At 42.5% G+C, this 18,569-nt stretch overlaps 1 protein-coding gene across 2 annotated transcripts in view; it reads left to right on the plus strand.

The window, feature by feature from the left end:
* Positions 1 to 18,569, plus strand: part of adcy9b (adenylate cyclase 9b) — a 50,079-nt gene that overhangs the window by 22,299 nt on the left and 9,211 nt on the right. For both annotated transcript variants that reach the window (XM_078797325.1, XM_078797326.1), the window contains exon 3: positions 16,834 to 17,006. In XM_078797325.1, coding sequence (XP_078653451.1) covers positions 16,834 to 17,006 — 173 coding nt within the window. The remainder of the gene's footprint in view (positions 1 to 16,833; positions 17,007 to 18,569) is intronic.

Genomic DNA, 18,569 nt, shown 5'->3' on the forward strand with positions numbered 1-18,569 from the left:
TAGCATTTCAGAGATATCAAAAACACAAACTTGATCATGAAATAGTTTCTACTTTCATATGCTGACCTGGAAGCAAACAGATGCACTCCACCGGTGATCACCGCTTGCCAGACGTACAAACCACTTTACTTGGGGTGGCCAAAGCAGTCCAATTTCCTTTTTTTTTTTTTTTAGCAATTTCAGTGCAGTTCAGGATGTTTTTAAATAGGAAAAAGTCCCTGTGATGGAAAAGGGGCTTATGCGGTTTCTTAGGTACACCAATCTAATCATGAATCAGTTAATTGGTACCAAACCCGACCATCATCATTGCATATCCGCAAAGTAGGATTCCTTGATGATTGCTGATAATTTATTGCTATTATTGTTAAGGGGACCCATTATGCTCTTTTTTCAACCCTTTGCTTTGAGTTGTGGTCTCCTATAGAGCAGCTACACACAATAACCCGCATAGAGGTTAATTGGTCAGCAACCCATCAATCGCAATCCCCCTAGAGAAAATATTAGGAAATATCAGTGACCTCGGGGCTGCACGGCGATCGAGTGGTTAGTGCGCAGACCTCACAGCTAGGCGACCAGGGTTCAATTCCACCCTCGGCCATCTCTGTGTGGAGTTTGCATGTTCTCCCCGTGCATGCGTGGGTTTTCTCCGGGTACTCCGGTTTCCTCCCACATTCCAAAAACATGTTAGGTTAATTAGCGACTCCAAATTGTCCATAGGTATGAATGTGAGTGTGAATGGTTGTTTGTCTATATGTGCTCTGTGATTGGCTGGCCACCAGTCCAGGGTGTACCCCGCCTCTCTCCGAAGACAGCTGGGATAGGCTCCAGCATCCCCCGCCACCATCGTGAGGATAAGCGGTAGAAAATGAATGAATGAATGTAACTTAAACCAGGCTGCACAGTGGTTGAGTGGTTAGCGCGCAAGCCTCACAGGCAGGAGACCAAAGTTCAATTCCACCCTCGGCCATCTCTGAGTTTTGTCCGGGTACTCCGGTTTCCTCCCACATTCCAAAAACATGCTAGGTTAATTAGCGACTCCAAATTGTCCATAGGTATGAATGTGAGTGTGAATGGTTGTTTGTCTATATGCGCTCTGTGATTGGCTGGCCACCAGTCCAGGGTGTACCCTGCCTCTTGCCCGAAGACAGCTGGGATAGGCTCCAGCAACCCTATGAACCATATAAGGACTTCCACCCCTCTGTGACATCACAAAGGAACAGTTTTACCACGCCTTTTGAATCAGAGCGTTTTGAGCCATCCCAAACTTCTTTCAGGGCTCACTTCCAAACTGATAATAAACCATAGTCTACCACCAAACGGACCGCGACCCTCATGAGGAAAAGCGGTAGAAAATGAATGAATGAATGAATGAAAACGTCTTAGATCTTCCAGAATCTGCACCTATTCCAGCTGTATTTCCTTTGATTTGTGCTTCCTGCCAAAATGGTCTGTTTTCGGCGGACCTCCGAGCATGCCCACTCCGCTGTGATTGGTCACATGCCCAAAGTGCTTCGTAACTATGAACCATATAAGGACTTCCACCCCTCTGTGACATCACAAAGTCACAGTTTTACCACGCCTTTTGAATCAGAGCGTTTTGAGCCATCCCAAACTTCTTGATAATTAACCATAGTCTACCGCCAAACAGACTAGCTTTTTTCCTCCATTTTCCACTTCTGTTTTGACGGCTTTGGATGATCTTGAGGAAAGTGCAGGTAATCACACGCCTCATCGGGAAACGGCGTAACCTTTTTGGTTTTTACAGCTAATAGGAAGTGATTTCTACCGTATGCACAGATGGCGACTACTCCGAGTCAGATGAAAGGCGGGGGCGCATTAACAGTCAGAGCGTGCACGGGCGAGGAGTTTCACACGAGTGCGGAAGGCAAATGAGATTCAGCGAGTGAGTGGGATGACTTTTTGGGGGGGGGGGGGATGATGTCAGCCGTGGCAATTCTTCCACTGAAGAGCCCTTTAAGATTATGCGACGATGAGGCGAGAGGATATCAGGTCAGACACAAAAGAACACGGAGGATGCTTTGATTTCGGAAGAAAAAGAGAGAGAGAATGAAGTGGCGCGGAGCCAAAGGGTGACAGGCAGGTTAAAGACGTTGGAGCCATGTCAAGTGTCCGGTGTGATCGCGGCACTTTCTTGGAGGGAACGCACAGGAATACAAATGAGTGCCAAGATGTTGCCAAGTGTGAGTTAAAGACTTTGGGAGGATATCAAATGTTTTGTAGCTTTATTGGCAGCTGCGGAGAGGCGGAACTACAACACCCGCCAAGTATTTATAGCATTAGAGTACATACTGGAGGACCATTGAGTGATTGTAATTACTCTATGGAAGACGGCCCACATCGAAACATTTTGATGTCAAAATGGCATTAAATATGCTCCGATCGATCGGTATGAGGTTTATCTGGGTGATTCAAGGGTAACTAAATAGCAGAGATACTGTACTGTATTTTCCCCTAAGCGGACACGCCCACTACCGTGACTGACAGTAAAGGAGTTGGCGTGCGTCTCCAGAGTGGCATTTGATTGGGAGAAAGGGAGCACTAGCCTCCATCTTTATAACTCCAGCCTGATTCGGGTATTTCCATTCCATGGTGAGCAGAATCATTCTCCAAGTCAGAGAACAAGAGACGTGATATTTTGACTTTGACAATAATATACGGAATAATACACTGCAGAGGATGCCTAACGCCTTTATCCTTGAACGACATGCATAAATATGCTTTTAAATATTCATAGAATAAGCGGGCACGAGATGGGCTGCCTTGTGACCACAACCTGCCTCTAAGGATTTACAACAGATGACACAATAGATGTGTGGAAGTCCTATTGGAGGCCCAATTATATCCATCAATATAAATAATGATGCTATGCTAATACTCACACAATCTGTAATGGTGCAAGCATCATTTGTTTATCCTCCAATCAATGCAGGGCACTACCTTGCTGATAATAGCATTGTGAGCTACCGTGAAGTGGCAATAGCAACAGCGAAACTCAGAAGCCCGAGTGGCTTCCACGTCCGTGTTGTTTGTGCTCGAGTGTCCTTGAGCGAGACAATCAACGTGTCATTGGTGGCGACGTCCTTCACCTTTACATGCATGCGAGTCTGAACTTGAATGGCAGGTAGATGAGGTTCTGCTGTAAACGTCCTCCTTTGGTTGTCTGCGATTATATCAGCACCCCAAATGACCAGCTATTGACGTTTTTCTGATTTATAGCAATATTGTTTGTCCCTTGAGTGTTTATGAGCAGTAAATGGGGGGGGGGGGGGACACTCCGGACAATGAACTTGTCATTGGTGGCAACGTACTTCACCTTTACACGCATGCGAGTCTGAACTTGAATGGCAGGTAGATGAGGTTCTGCTGTAAACGTCCTCCTTTGGTTGTCTGCGATTATATCAGCACCCCAAATGACCAGCTATTGACGTTTTTATGATTTATAACAATATTGTTTGTCCCTTGAGTGTTTATGAGCAGTAAATGGGGGGGGGGACACTCCGGACAATGAACTTGTCATTGGTGGCGACGTACTTCACCTTTACATGCATGCGAGTCTGAACTTGAATGGCAGGTAGATGAGGTTCTGCTGTAAACGTCCTCCTTTGGTTGTCTGCGATTATATCAGCACCCCAAATGACCAGCTATTGACGTTTTTCTGATTTATAGCAATATTGTTTGTCCCTTGAGTGTTTATGAGCAGTAAATGGGGGGGGGGGGGACACTCCGGACAATGAACTTGTCATTGGTGGCGACGTACTTCACCTTTACACGCATGCGAGTCTGGACTTGAATGGCAGGTAGATAAGGTTCTGCTGTAAACGTCCTCCTTTGGTTGTCTGCGATTATATCAGCACCCCAAATGACCAGCTATTGACGTTTTTATGATTTATAACAATATTGTTTGTCCCTTGAGTGTTTATGAGCAGTAAATGGGGGGGGGGGACACTCCGGACAATGAACTTGTCATTGGTGGCGACGTACTTCACCTTTACACGCATGCGAGTCTGAACTTGAATGGCAGGTAGATGAGGTTCTGCTGTAAACGTCCTCCTTTGGTTGTCTGCGATTATATCAGCACCCGAAATGACAAGTTAATGACGTTTTTCTGATTTATAACAATATTGTTTGTCCCTTGAGTGTTTATGAGCAGTAAATGGGGGGGGGGGGCACTCCGGACAATGAACTTGTCATTGGTGGCGACGTACTTCACCTTTACACGCATGCGAGTCTGGACTTGAATGGCAGGTAGATGAGGTTCTGCTGTGAACGTCCTCCTTTGGTTGTCTGCGATTATATCAGCACCCCAAATGACCAGTTAATGACGTTTTTCTGATTTATAACAATATTGTTTGTCCCTTGAGTGTTTATGAGCAGTAAATGGGGAGAAAAAAAAACACTCCGGACAATGAACTTGTCATTGGTGGCGACGTACTTCACCTTTACACGCATGCGAGTCTGAACTTGAATGGCAGGTAGATGAGGTTCTGCTGTAAACGTCCTCCTTTGGTTGTCTGCGATTATATCAGCACCCCAAATGACCAGTTAATGACGTTTTTATGATTTATAACAATATTGTTTGTCCCTTGAGCAGTAAATGAGGGGAAAAAAACACTCCGCTCTTGAAAGAAGAGGTGCTGAATTGTTTTTGAAGTTGGGTGTTTTCATGACGCGATATGGCCTCTCTGGGTTTGTCCTTTTCATTAGACTTTCACCTTTCAGCATTTTCGGTGGCGGAATATCAGCAGTGTGAATGCTTGACGGTGTTGGCATTCACACAGCACTGTCACACCGCTGTGAGGTACAGTTTTAATAAAGGCTAAAGGACTTTTTTCCCCCACACAGTCAGGGAGCCAAGAGGGTTCAAGGTGACCTCATGTATGAGTTCTATAAAACAGACTTTATAAAAACAAACAGGGACAAAAAGCACCTGTCCGCATTGGAACGTTTCCAGGTTTCATCCACACGCCAACGGCATTCTGGGTACTATGAAACGGCTTCCGCAGTGAGAAATACCAGACAATGACGCCTTGTTGTTGCCCTTTCTTTGAACGATGTTGTTGTCGCCTTAGATGTGGCTTATATCATTATAACAAAGACAGGAAGTCCCACAAAAAAGCAGTCATGCTTGTTCTGGATGCTGCAGCAAAGGGCGGAGTATCGGCCAATATCGATACCGTCCTTTTTCCACTCATATCAGCCGATACCGATCGATCGTAGCATATTTAATGCCATTTTGACATCAAAATGTTTCGATGTGGGCCGTAAGAATCACCCAGGTAAATCTCACTGACATGAAAAATGTCTATTCCCAGAGTCACCTGAGATCTTTGACACCGTACGCTATGCCGTCTAGCTTGACGTTGACGTTGTTGTTTCCAAAAAATCTTACCAAATTCGACTTCAGCATTCTTCCTGTTTCTCTCCAGTTGCATGAAAGGAAGCTAACAAGATAAATGCACTCCAGCACTAGGCGTGTGTATTGGCAAGAATCTGGCGATACGATACGTATCACGATTCTAGGGTCACGATAAACAAGGCGATATTTTTTTTGTTTTTCTTGTAGTTAAAGATTATTTCCTGGAAAAACTGAATTACACCAGCGATATGCACTTACTAAACACATTTTTATTCGATTAGAACAGTATGTTACGATGTATCACACACTTTTCTCTTTAAAAGTGTAGCATTTGGATAAATAAAGCTTTAATGTCCCGCTATAAATTCATTCATTCATTTTCTACGGCTTATCCTCAAGAGGGTCGTGGGGGGTGCTGGAGCCTATCCCAGCTGTCTTTGGGCGAGAGGCGGGGTACACCCTGGACTGGTGGCCAGCCAATCACAGGGCACATATAGACAAACAACCATTCACACTCACATTCATACCTATGGACAATTTGGAGTCGCCAATTAACCTAGCATGATTTTGGAATGTGGGAGGAAACCGGAGTACCCGGAGAAAACCCACGCATGCACGGGGAGAACATGCAAACTCCACACAGAGATGGCCGAGGGTGGAATTGAACCCTGGTCTCCTAGCTGTGAGGTCTACGCGCTAACCACTCGTCCACTGTGCAGCCCAGCTATAAATTATAAATAAAACATAATTTAAAAAAACCCATAAAAAACAAATAAATTAAATTATGTCTCAAGATCCTGCTCAAATGTTCACATTCTATTCGCTGTGAAAAAATGTGAAAAAGAGTACACAGTCCCTGACTTATCCACCATTACAAAAGTATTTTTGTGGAACAAAGTAACTAACATCAGTAAAAAGTCCTTTTAGGATGCATGAAATAACCATTATTTAAAAAAATAGTGATATCAATTTGAAAAACAAAATACCTGCAATATCACAGTACTACTTTTGTAGTATACAAAAGGACCTTCGCATTGCTTGCAAGCGGCAGGTCCCTCATGGTGTCTCGCAGATTTGTCGTGTTTCCCGAATACTTTATTCGGCCACGACACATTTTACAAACTGCATGGGTTTTGTCAATTTGTGCACACCCTACTTTGTGTAGAAATCCAAAATGTGTCCACACTTCAGCCTTGTACGCCGCAGGGGCTGCTGTTATGTGCTCGCATTCTGCCATGTTGAACTGTGTTTATGTGTGAGGACGTTTGACTCGTCAATCTCGTTCAACTCAACGTCCTTGACTAAAGTGCTGCCACCTAACGATCGGAGGTTTAAATTAAAATCAAAAATGAACCTTTGCCATGTCTGCACTTGAATAAATACCGTATACAGCAGGGGTCTCAAACTCAATTTACTTGGGGGCCACTGGAGCTCGGGTCTGGGTGGGACTGGGCAGCATCAGGTTTTCCAAAAAAACAAAAAAGCAAAACACATTTATTAAAAACAAAAAAATTTTAAAAACTTTGCTTTGGTTCCAATTTTCTACAAGAAAAGCTCCGATAAAACATTCCACTGTTCTCAAATATCTTACTTTTTATTTTTCTACACAAAATAAGATGAAAAATAAATAAACAAATCAAGAATAAAGAAAATCAATCAGTAATATATAAATATAATAATAATAATAATAATAAAACAGCAAATAATAAAAACTTAAGAACCCACATATAGTTGGTGGGTAGAAACATTTTTTTTCTGATTAAAATCAAAGCATTATTAGAGCCCCGTAGACATGACAAAACACAACTATAGTCACATTTATACTTTTTTTATTTACAACATATTGCGCAACTGCAGGGTCTTGAGACACATGCTAACTCACAAACTAGAGAGCTAGCGACCTAAACGGTAGCCTTCAAGTTATTTCCTTTCAACTGAAATAGCCAAAAACTTACCACTTCCACACGGATAGGGAGGATAACTATTAACAGTTATTTAACCTTTAACATGAACATTAATCAAACGTAATAATTTTTTCTGGGTACATGATACCATACAGCATCCATATCAAACTTGCATTAAACTTTCATATCAAGGCGGGGGCCTCAAACTAATGTGGCCCGCAGGCCGCATGTTTAAGACCCCTGATATACAGTCTATGATAAATGCCTAAAAATATCAATATCATATTTTTTAATATCGATACAGTATCGTGGAACGAAGTATCACCTTTTTAAACGATCAAATGCATGTGTAGTAACCAATAATGACTGATAATGAAATATGATTGATAGCAGATGAGAGGCTTCAACCCTTTCCGTAAGCTGCTAGGTCATCCCTGTTTCTTTCTCATTGGAATTCCAGTAACGACTGATCATCATGTATGAACTTGTGTTCACCGTAACATACTCCCAAGTTAACATTGTCAACGTCTTATTTTGAAATGATCACTAATTTACAGTGAATGTGATGTGAATTTGTTCTTTCATACTGGGCAGGCTTCCACTGACAAGGACAGGATGTCCAGTATATCCCATCCCAGTATGAAAAGAGAATGTGCCAACTGGGCAGCTGCCCCGGCCGGCCACCAGTACTGGTTTCTTTGTGCCACCTGTTCCATAGCCCTCCTGCCCCCGTAGCTGGCCCTGGTACCACAAACATGCCATCATCGGTCTATGATATGTTTGTTTTTGTGCTGGTTCAATCACCATGCCGACTCTGCGTCCTTACTTGAAACCTGCCCAGGTCAGGCACCTTTGACTGATCAGCACCATTTGGACTTCAGAAGGTTTTAATTTAATTCTTCTCCATCAACTGTCTATAATCATATTCTGTTAAAAGTCTGAAATAATGCTTTTAGCATTTAAAAAAAAAACCTACAACCCTACAAGTCTTTGGGATATAGGATGAATAGGCGTGGGTCATTCATTCATTCATTTTCTACCGCTTTTTCCTCACGAGGGTCGCGGGGGGTGCTGGAGCCTATCCCAGCTGTCTTCGGGCGAGAGGCGGGGTACACCCTGGACTGGTCGCTAGCCAATCACAGGGCACATATAGACAAACAACCATTCACACTCACATTCATACCTATGGACAATTTGGAGTCGCTAATTAACCTAGCATGTTTTTGGAATGTGGGAGGAAACCGGAGTACCCGGAGAAAACTTGCTCTCCTTGCATTCCAGCCTTGACAGATGTCAGGTCAGGTTCTTTGACCTGTGGACAACTCGACTAGTGTGTCGTTATTGCGATTGATTGGAGTGATCGATCAACTCAAGTCTTCCCTTGGGTTCGTTGTTCCTTGGACTGAATGTCAACAAATGGCAAAGAACAGATTGCTTCTTCTAGTCCCTGTTACTCTTCAGTCTTGTCAAAGTGTCCTTGGGCAAGATCCTGAAACCCCATTGGTCCGCCGCTCCTGTACTTGTACCTTTTGACATTGCACAGATTTGTCTCCATGTCACAGTGAACATTTTGGTTGGGATCAAAGTCAACCTGCAAATGTTGTGCTTCTGAGAAAGAACAGACTCTGCATTAGTTTTGGAGTACCAGTATTATGGGATGGGGTGTGAAACAGGCTTGTGTGATAATCAGCTTTACGTAACCTTGAACTAACGCTGGGACCAAATGTATTTGGACTAACAGTTTGAGTTTCCCCTTGAACCTTGACTCTTAGACCAGTCTGAATCCAACCGAGCAATAACACTGTCTGTACAAAAGATCTGTTCTGTTTATGAAATGGAGGTCATAGATTGTGTGTCTCGTCATAGTTTTCCATTTTGTGGGTCCGGAGGGACCGTTTTTTAATTTGTCCTAATTTTAATTTGTTGAGTGGTTAGCACGCAGGCCTCACAGCTAGGAGACCCGAGTTCAATTCCATGGGTTTTTCTCCGTGTACATCTCTGTGTGGAGTTTGCATGTTCTCTCCCGTGCATGCGTGGATTAAAGTTAGCGGGCTGCACTGTGTTTGAGTGGTTAGCACACAGGCCTCACAGCTAAGAGACCCGAGTTCAATTCCATGGGTTTTTCTCCGTGTACTCCGGTTTCCTCCCACATTCCAAAAACATGCTAGGTTAATTGGCGACTCCAAATTGTCCATAGGTATGAATGTGAGTGTGAATGGTTGTTTGTCTATATATGCCCTGTGATTGGCTGGCCACCAGCCCAGGGTGTACCTTGCCTCTCGTCTGAAGACAGCTGGGATAGGCTACAGCACCCCCCGAGCCTTGTGAGGCTAAGCGGTAGAAAATTAATGAATGAATGAATACATTTCCACCTCAGGCTGCACGGCGGATGAGTGGTGAGCACACAGGCCTCACAGCTAAGAGACCCAAATTCAATTCCACCCTCGCCCATATCTGTGTGGCGTTTGAAGGTACCTCTCGTGCATGCGTGGGTTTTCTCCGAGTACTCCGGTTTCTTCCCACATTCCAAAAACATGCTAGGTTAATTAGCGACTCCAAATTGTCCATAGGTATGAATGTGAGTGTGAATGGTTGTTTGTCTATATGTGCCCTGTGATTGGCTGGCCACCAGTCTAGGGTGTACCCCGCCTCTCATCCGAAGACAGCTGGGATAGGCTCCAGCAATGAATGAATGAATTTCTACCTCAAACTGGAATAGATTCCTATTAAAACCCAGAATAATCCAAGAGTGTATCTGGATTAGCATTCTTATTCAGGTTGTTTTGAGGTGTTTTGGTTAATGTAAACGGTAACATATAGGCACTAATTGGGAATTGAGTTCTCACTGTCGACCTGTGGCTTCAAATGCAACTCTACAAATCATGATATGCGTGTCGCAACCTCTTATTTTGCACTTGGGCGTTGGGAGCACCGAGCCTCATTGTGGAAAAAATGAGGAGGTATTTGAGGAAAAGGTTATCCATTGTGTCCGGAATTGTTGACAGAACAGCAATCCGTGTCCCATGAAGCCCGGAGGCGGCTGTTAATGAGCCTCTTCAATTAGCTCAGGGTCATCACAGATGGCATAAACGTATCTCCATCACAGGCTCAGCTGGGAAGAAAGTGAATTCATCAATACGAACAAACAAAGTTAATATACACCTCAACCCCTTTACCCCCCCATTCCGTTGTTTGTGAGGCATTCAAAGGAGCGTTTCTATTGAGGGGATGTTTCGCCCAGAAGGAAATGCAGATGACGTTTGGTCGCTGCTATTCAGTTTTATCAGAGCTACAATTTACCGCCTGACAACACCGCAATTGCAGCTGCCACCGGCCGGGTTGTACACGCCAGAGATTGTCTTTGGGTAGCCGAGGGGACGCACACTGAACTCGTGTGACCCCTTGCATAAACACTTTAGAATAACACAACGTTGTCAAGTCTCACCCAGAAACTGGAACTTGTGAGAATGAGGATGGCTGTAGACTGTCGAGTGTTACCAAGTAACAAAACTAGCTAAAATATCAGACTAGCACGATATCAGGGATTATTATTATTATTATTTTTTTTTAATGATTATTATTATGATGGGCGGCACGGTGTTCGAGTGGTTAGCGCACAGACCTCACAGCTAGGAAACCAGGGTTCAATTCCACCCTCGGCCATCTCTGTGTGGAGTTTGCATGTTCTCCCCACCGTGCATGCGTGGGTTTTCTCCGGGTACTCCGGTTTCCTCCCACATTCCAAAAACATGCTAGGTTAATTAGCGACTCCAAATTGTTCATAGGTATGAATGTGAGTGTGAATGGTTGTTTGTCTATATGTGCCCTGTGATTGATTGGCTGCCGACCAGTCCAGGGTGTACCCCGCCTCTCACCCGAAGACAGCTGGGATAGGCTCCAGCACCCCGTGAGCCTTGTAAGGAAAAAGCGGTAGAAAATGAATGAATGAATATTATTATTATGTCAAACTGATCAATCTGATAACATAAAAAATAGCCCGTCATTATAAAAAACATGTGATGTTAACTGTGTTGTAGCTTTCCCTAGCTAACAACGATGTACCAAATGCTAACAAAAAGCCACCTAAAATGCCAGCGTCGTGGTGTTGGAAAAAGTACAAAAGGTTTGCCGGAGACCTCCATGACCTCACACCAGCTGCTCGGAACGTGTGCCCGAATACAGTGCACCTTGCTGGGTCACAGTTGGTGCCTCCTCCCCTCTATCCTCTGGTTCTCCTGATAATAGTGATGTCATGATATTTGATTACTGTTGGTCAAATCTTATAATTTCAATGAATGAATTACGATTATTATTCCATTAGGGGAAAATAATTTCGCATTTCTGTAACATTCTGTTTACCCCATAGGCTGACATAGCATTCTTCATAGCATTCTTCATAGCATTCTTCATAGCATTCTTCATAGCATTCTTGGGGGGTTGCTGGTTCGTTTCTCGTGTGATAGTTGAACATTTCAACTCTCATGTTCAACATTTGAAATTTCACTGACTCCTCCCACATTGACACATTTCCCCAACATCAAGATGTCGAGTTCATTCAGGACATGTCGGTGACGTGAATTGACAATTTCAACACGGCTCCCCCCATCGATGGGAATTCATTTGACATTTAACATGACATGGAAGAACCGGTCCAGCGTACACCCTGACTCTCGCCACCTCTCCACCCTCGTGAGGATAAGCAGCAAAAAAAATGGATGGATGGATTACATGTAAGTAGCTGCTTATTCTGCTGCTCAGGAGAGAGTGGTTGTCACCCCCACCATGATGGTTGCTGGTTCCTTTCTCAGCCGGTGAATAGATTTTGACACATTTCTAGCATTTTCAGCATTCATATTTAATGGTAATGGTTTTATTTGATTTGAACATGCATCAGATTACAATTGAATGCATCCCATAATCAGTTCACAGTTCCACATGTCCAAAAGGAGTAGGAAGAAGCAAAGCTTATTAAATCCTACCCCTCCATCTGGTACTTTTACAATCAGTAACTGTTACATTTGTTCACTTCCTGTTTTCTTAATATAGTTTAAGTTTTTTCTTTAAGGTAAAAAAAGTTATTGTTATTTTTTGTCATTTTAATTTTTAAAAATTAAACATTTTTTCAATTATTTTTTGTCATTTAAATTTTTAAAAATTAAACATTTTTTAATTATTTTTTGTCATTTAATTTTTTTAAAATTAAATAATTTTTTTAATTGTTATTTTTTGTCATTTTAATTTTTAAAAATTAAACAATTTTTTTTAATTGTTATTTTTTGTCATTTTATTTTCTAAAAATTAAAAAAAAATTTTTATTGTTATTTTTTGTCACATACCAAAGTACAAGGTGATATGACCATCCAATGACATAATGTGTACCATAGTGCATTGTTTGACTTCCTTACTCAATCCATTCCATAGTTTGATTCCACATACTGAAATGCTATGGCTTTTTAACATAGTCCTAGCATATATTTAATTATAGTAAATAATCTGTTTTTATTACCGCTGAATAGAGATTACTTACCCATGTTATGCCATTGTCTCACTCAGCAGGCCTTTACAGCATACATCATTAGCATTTATTGCAACTCAGCGTGTTAAAAGTGTGACTCAGGCAGACTTTTTGTAGGCTGGTGGGTTTCAGTTTGTTTCCTTGACAAAAATCCACCCAGTGTGGCGTGTCAAGAGCAAAACAGTAAAGCTCCTCTCGGTTTCCTGCATGCCAAATGAGGCATGGCTCAGCATCTCTTGCACACATTTTACCTGCTGTGCTCGGATTTGTCGAGGAAACAGCTTGCATTGCGGATGCCTAATTATTTCTTGGGGGGAAATTAGAAGAGGAAATGAAGGTAAGAGGATAAAATCATCACTTGACCAATGAGCTGCTGCAGATGCTGGTGTGTCACGGATGGCGGGAGGCAGGATAGAATTTGATTAGCCTAGCTAATGAAATCAGTGGGGTGAGTGCGTGGTTGAGACACAGGTTTGCAGAGAAGTGAAACTCTCTTCCGGGTTTGCTACCGGCTCTTCATGTCTCATGTACGATTCTGCATCACCCTGGTTTCACATGGTTGGATCCTCATCCTCATATCGACCCCCCCCGGCAGCTCTGGCAAAGCCGTGCGTCGACACCTCCTCTCGCTGCAGGGTTAATGAGATGTGGAGGTGCTTGGTGGTTTCTTCATGTTACCTTCCTCGAACTTCCTTGCTTCTCTAAGTATTAGATACAGCTTCGGAAAAGTCTTCACGATCTGGGGTTGCACACATGCTATCAGCTCTGGGGGAGCTGCGGTTCACCAAGGACAACTGAAAAACTTTTTGTTTATAGCGGTGAATTAAATTGGTTAAAGCATGACTTTCTAAATATGTTTTCTTAACATTATTAGAGCCCTGTAGTCATGAAGTAGCATCCCTATAGTCACATTTATACTCCTATTATTCATTCATTCATCAATTCATTTTCTACTGCTTATCCTTGCGAGGGTCGCGGGGGTGCTGGAGCCTATCCCAGCTGTCTTTGTGTGACCCTGGACTGGTCGTCAGCCAATCACAGGGCACATATAGACAAACAACCATTCACACTCACATTCATACCTATGGACAATTTGGAGTGGCCAATCAACCTAGCATGTTTTTGGAATGTGGGGGGAAACCGGAGTCGTTCTCCCCACGCTTGCACAAGGAGAACATGCTGGAACATGCTGGAATTGAACCTGGGTCTCCTAGCTGTGAGGCCTGCGTGCTAACTACACTCCTATTATTCATTCATTCATTCATTTTCTACCGCTTATCCTCATGAGTGTCGTGGGGTGCTGGAGCCTATCCCAGCTGTCTTCAGGTGAGAGGCGGGGTACACCCTGGACTGGTGGCCAGCCAATCACAGGGCACATATAGACAAACAACCATTCACACTCACATTCATACCTATGGACAATTTGGAGTCACCAATTAACCTAGCATGTTTTTGGAATGTGGGAGGAAACCGGAGCAAACTTCACACAGAGATGGCCGAGGGTGGAATCGAACTCGGGTCTCTTGGCTGTGAGACCTGCTAGCTAACCACACTCCTATTATTCATTGTAATTAAAACAAAAACAAAAAAAACAGGAAACCCAGTTAGACAGCATCCACCCTTTAGTGCACTCGGTGAAGTGCACTCAGACAGTACACTCAGCTTGTGTTTTTGTCCTGTATTTGATCAGGAAATATGCAAATTATAGTATGATGGAGCCTATCCCAGCTGACTTTGGGCGAGAGACTGGGTACACCCTGGACTGGGGGCCAGCCTATCACAGGGCACATATAGACAAACAACCATTCACACTCACATTCATACCTATGGACAATTTGGAGTCCACTGAGCTGGAGCTACGCCATACTGGCTTATTCGAGAGAGAGAGAGAGAGAGAGAGGGGAGAGAACGGAGGTAGAGTTCAGTCATCAGTCTGAAGGTCAATATCAAGTGACAGCCAATGAAGCAGAATTACTCAGTGATTCACAGAAAACTTTCCAAGCTGCACGCTGGCTTTATGAACCCACCTCGCTCACTCTGCAACGCTTTTTTTTTTGTTTTGTTTCCTGGACTCTTAGGTTGAAGTTGCCAAAATAAACATACGCACATGCCTCATTGGCCTGGCGGAAACCATAGCTAGGTGATAGACCTGGGGAGGCACAGGTGTTCAAATATTTGGCCCTGGCCTCAAGCGTCTCCAATGCTTACTCTCTTGTGGTCGGTATGAATCTCACACGTATTAAATGTCAGATATGATACATTACCTGCATAAGAGCATCCACAACATCTCATTAGATTAGGGGCACCACTGGCTCACAGCTCCCCTAGTGGACACTGAGAGTATTGCATTTGGATGATACATTCATTCATTCATTCACTTTCTAACGCTTATCCTCACAAGGGTTGTGCAGGGTGCTGGAGCCTATCCCAGCTGTCTTTGGGCGAGAGGCAAGGTACACCCTGGACTGGTGGCCAGCCAATCACAGGGCACATATAGACAAACAACCATTCACACTCACATTCATACCTATGGACAATTTGGAGTCGCCTAGCATGTTTTTGGAATGAGGGAGGAAACCGGGGGGGAACATGCAAACTCCACACAGAGGCTGGGATTGAACTCGGGTCTCCTAGCTGTGAGGTCAGCACGCTAACCACTCGTCCGCCGTGCAGCCCCTTCTCAAAAACAGTCCATCTCGCAAACCCATTCTCAACTGGTGGGTCAAGCTTTGGACGCGGAGTGGGGATTGAACATGGACACGACACACAGCTGCAGATACCTGCTTGTTGTGTTGCCAAAAGTTAAATAGAAGATATATTTCTACTTTGATTGTCAATGAGAGGTGATGGTGGGTCCCGTCGCCAAACCAGTTGAGTCATCAGGAGCACCAGATATTTTTTTTAATTGCAATACAATTCTATTAGAAATGTATACATGTATGAAACATGAATTATACATGCTAGGACTATAATAAAAAGCGATAGCATTTCAGTATGTGGAATCAAACTATGGAATGGATTGAGTAAGACCCTCAAACAATGCACATGATGTGCTATATATATCGCTATATTGACAGTTACTGTGGTACCCATTATGTCATTAATAAAAATGAAAAAAAATGTTTTTAATTAAAATAATAAAAAAAATTAAAAAATGTAAAGAAATTGTAAATAAAAATTAAAATAAAACAAAATAAAATAAAAAAAATAATAATAAAAAATAAAATTATATTAGGAAAGCAGGAAGTGAACAAATGTAACAGTTACAGAGTCTTGAACCAGTCATGATGTGCTATATAGTATATCACTATATTGACACTTACTATGGTACCCATTATGTCATTGTATTGTCATATCACCTCATACTTTGGTACATGACAAAAAATAACAATAAAAAATTGTTTAATTTTTAGAAATTAACATGACAAAAAATAACAATTAAATTTTTTTTTTTTAAAATTTAAAATAAAAAAAAATTAAACTATATTAAGAAAGTAGGAAGTGAACAAATGTAACAGTTACTGATTGTAAAAGTACCAGATGGAGGGGTAGTATTTAATAAGCTTTGCTTCTTCCTACTCCTTTGGGACATGTGGAACTGTGAACTGATTATGGGATGCATTCAATTGTAATCTGATGCATGTTCAAATGAAATAAAACCATTACCATTACCATTACCATGCATTCCCTTATTGCAGCGCCTTGACGTGTAACCCCTTAAGTGCACCTACACCCTTATGGCATATTATTTCTATTTTTACACGTCATTATTGAAAGTGTTTTCATTAGCAGGAAGCAACATCAGCTGTTGTGTGCTTCATAGCCGACATATGGAAGCATACCAAGTGTTTACGAGTGGGCGTAAACGCAATATGAAGTACATACAGAGTACTTCTCCAAACTACACTACATGGCACTGAGCCCAAAATGGCATCAGGGTTTTTTTCTGAAAGCTTTGCTCTGATGCAACAACAAATGCAGCTTCTTCCATCCAAGACGGACCTCTGACCTCTTTTTATCTTCTCGCTCATCCTCAGGCCTCAGGACCTACCTGATTTCTGGAAGGAAACTGGAGAAGCACCCTCATTGTAGCTGCTCCCAGCTGACCGTGTCCGCCTCCGAGCATGCCGACGTGAAGTGCTGCTCGCAGAGAGCGCACCCCCCCGATGGAGCGCCTTCAGCCTGCAGTCTCCCCCCAGATGGAAGCAAGGTGACTTACGGAAGTCTTCTTTGATAGTCGTCTCTTTGCTTTGATGTGGGTGTTGCAGAGGCTTGAATAATATTTATCCGACATTTCTCTCGCCTTGAGGGAGCCTTTCGTTCTTTTGCTTTAGCGCACACCTTCATTCATGCGTTTATGACACTTTCCCAAAGCAGGGGATCAGCCAAATATGCTTTGTTTGTGTTTTATGTCAATGTTATTGCACTATGTCCATGTTATTTATGTCCATGTTATTGCACTATTCATAATGCCGCCGACAGAGAACATATTAACTCCTTATTTCTAAAATCTAGAAGTTAGCTAGTTAATCGTCAAACAGCTAAAATAATGCATAAGACAAAAAATAACCAATTACCTAAAAATGTCATCCATTACTTCTCTACAAGAGAGGAGAAATATGGGAAGAACTACATTTGAAACACTTATATGTATGCTAGGACTACGTTAAAAAGCCATAGCATTTCAGTATGTGGAATCAAACTATGGAATGGATTGAGTAAGGAACTCAAACAATGCACAACGATGAGCCAATTCAAGAAACAATACAAGCAGTTGATGTTTGCTAAATACAAGGATGAAGAGTCTTGAACCAGTCATGATGTGCTATATATATCACTATATTGACACTTACTATGGTACCCATTATGTCATTGGATGGTCATATCACCTCGTACTTCAGTACGTGACAAAAAATAATAAAAAAAATTATGAAAAAAAATTATGAAAGCAGGAAGTGAACAAATTAAAATGACAAAAAATAACAATTAAAAATTCATTTATTCATTCATTTTCTACCGCTTTTTCCTCACGAGGGACGCGGGGGTGCTGGAGCCTATCCCAGCTGTCTTCGGGCAAGAGGCAGGGTACACCCTGGACTTGTCGCCAGCCAATCACAGGGCACATATAGACAAACAACCATTCACACTCACATTCATACCTATGGACAATTTGGAGTGGCCAATTAACCTAGCATGTTTTTGGAATGTGGGAGGAAACCGGAGTACCCGGAGAAAACCCACACATGCATGGGGAGAACATGCAAACTCCACACAGAGATGGCGGAGGGTGGAATTGAACCCTGGTCTCCTAGCTGTGAGGTCTGCACGCTAACCACTAGACCGCTGTGCCACAATGAAATTTTTTTTTTTATTTTTAAAAATAAAAATAAAAACTTAAAACTATATTAAGAAAGCAGGAAGTGAACAAATGTAACAGTTACTGATTGTAAAAGTACCAGATGGAGGGGTAGGATTTAATAAGCTTTGCTTCTTCCTACTCCTTTTGGACAAGTGGAACTGTGAACTGATTATGGGATGCATTTCTGAGCTTAGCTACTACGTGTTTGTGTTATTCCCAACTGCTAAGTGTTATGAATATCTTCATATCAAACTAAATCTTCTCCCAACCTTCTACATTATTAAGCAGGCCCTCCTTGTCTTGTGCAGCTTCACTTTTCAAGAGGATCTTCTTTCTTATTTGCATCCAAAGTGCAAAATGTCCCAAATCTTACACTTGCTATTCCCCCCGTGGTGCCTCTTCTGGGCTTTCTGC

This window comes from Doryrhamphus excisus, linkage group LG16, assembly GCF_037039965.1.
Source record: "Doryrhamphus excisus strain RoL-2023G ecotype Guam linkage group LG16, RoL_Dexc_Guam_v1.1, whole genome shotgun sequence".
NCBI classification, from domain to species: Eukaryota; Metazoa; Chordata; class Actinopteri; order Syngnathiformes; family Syngnathidae; genus Doryrhamphus; species Doryrhamphus excisus.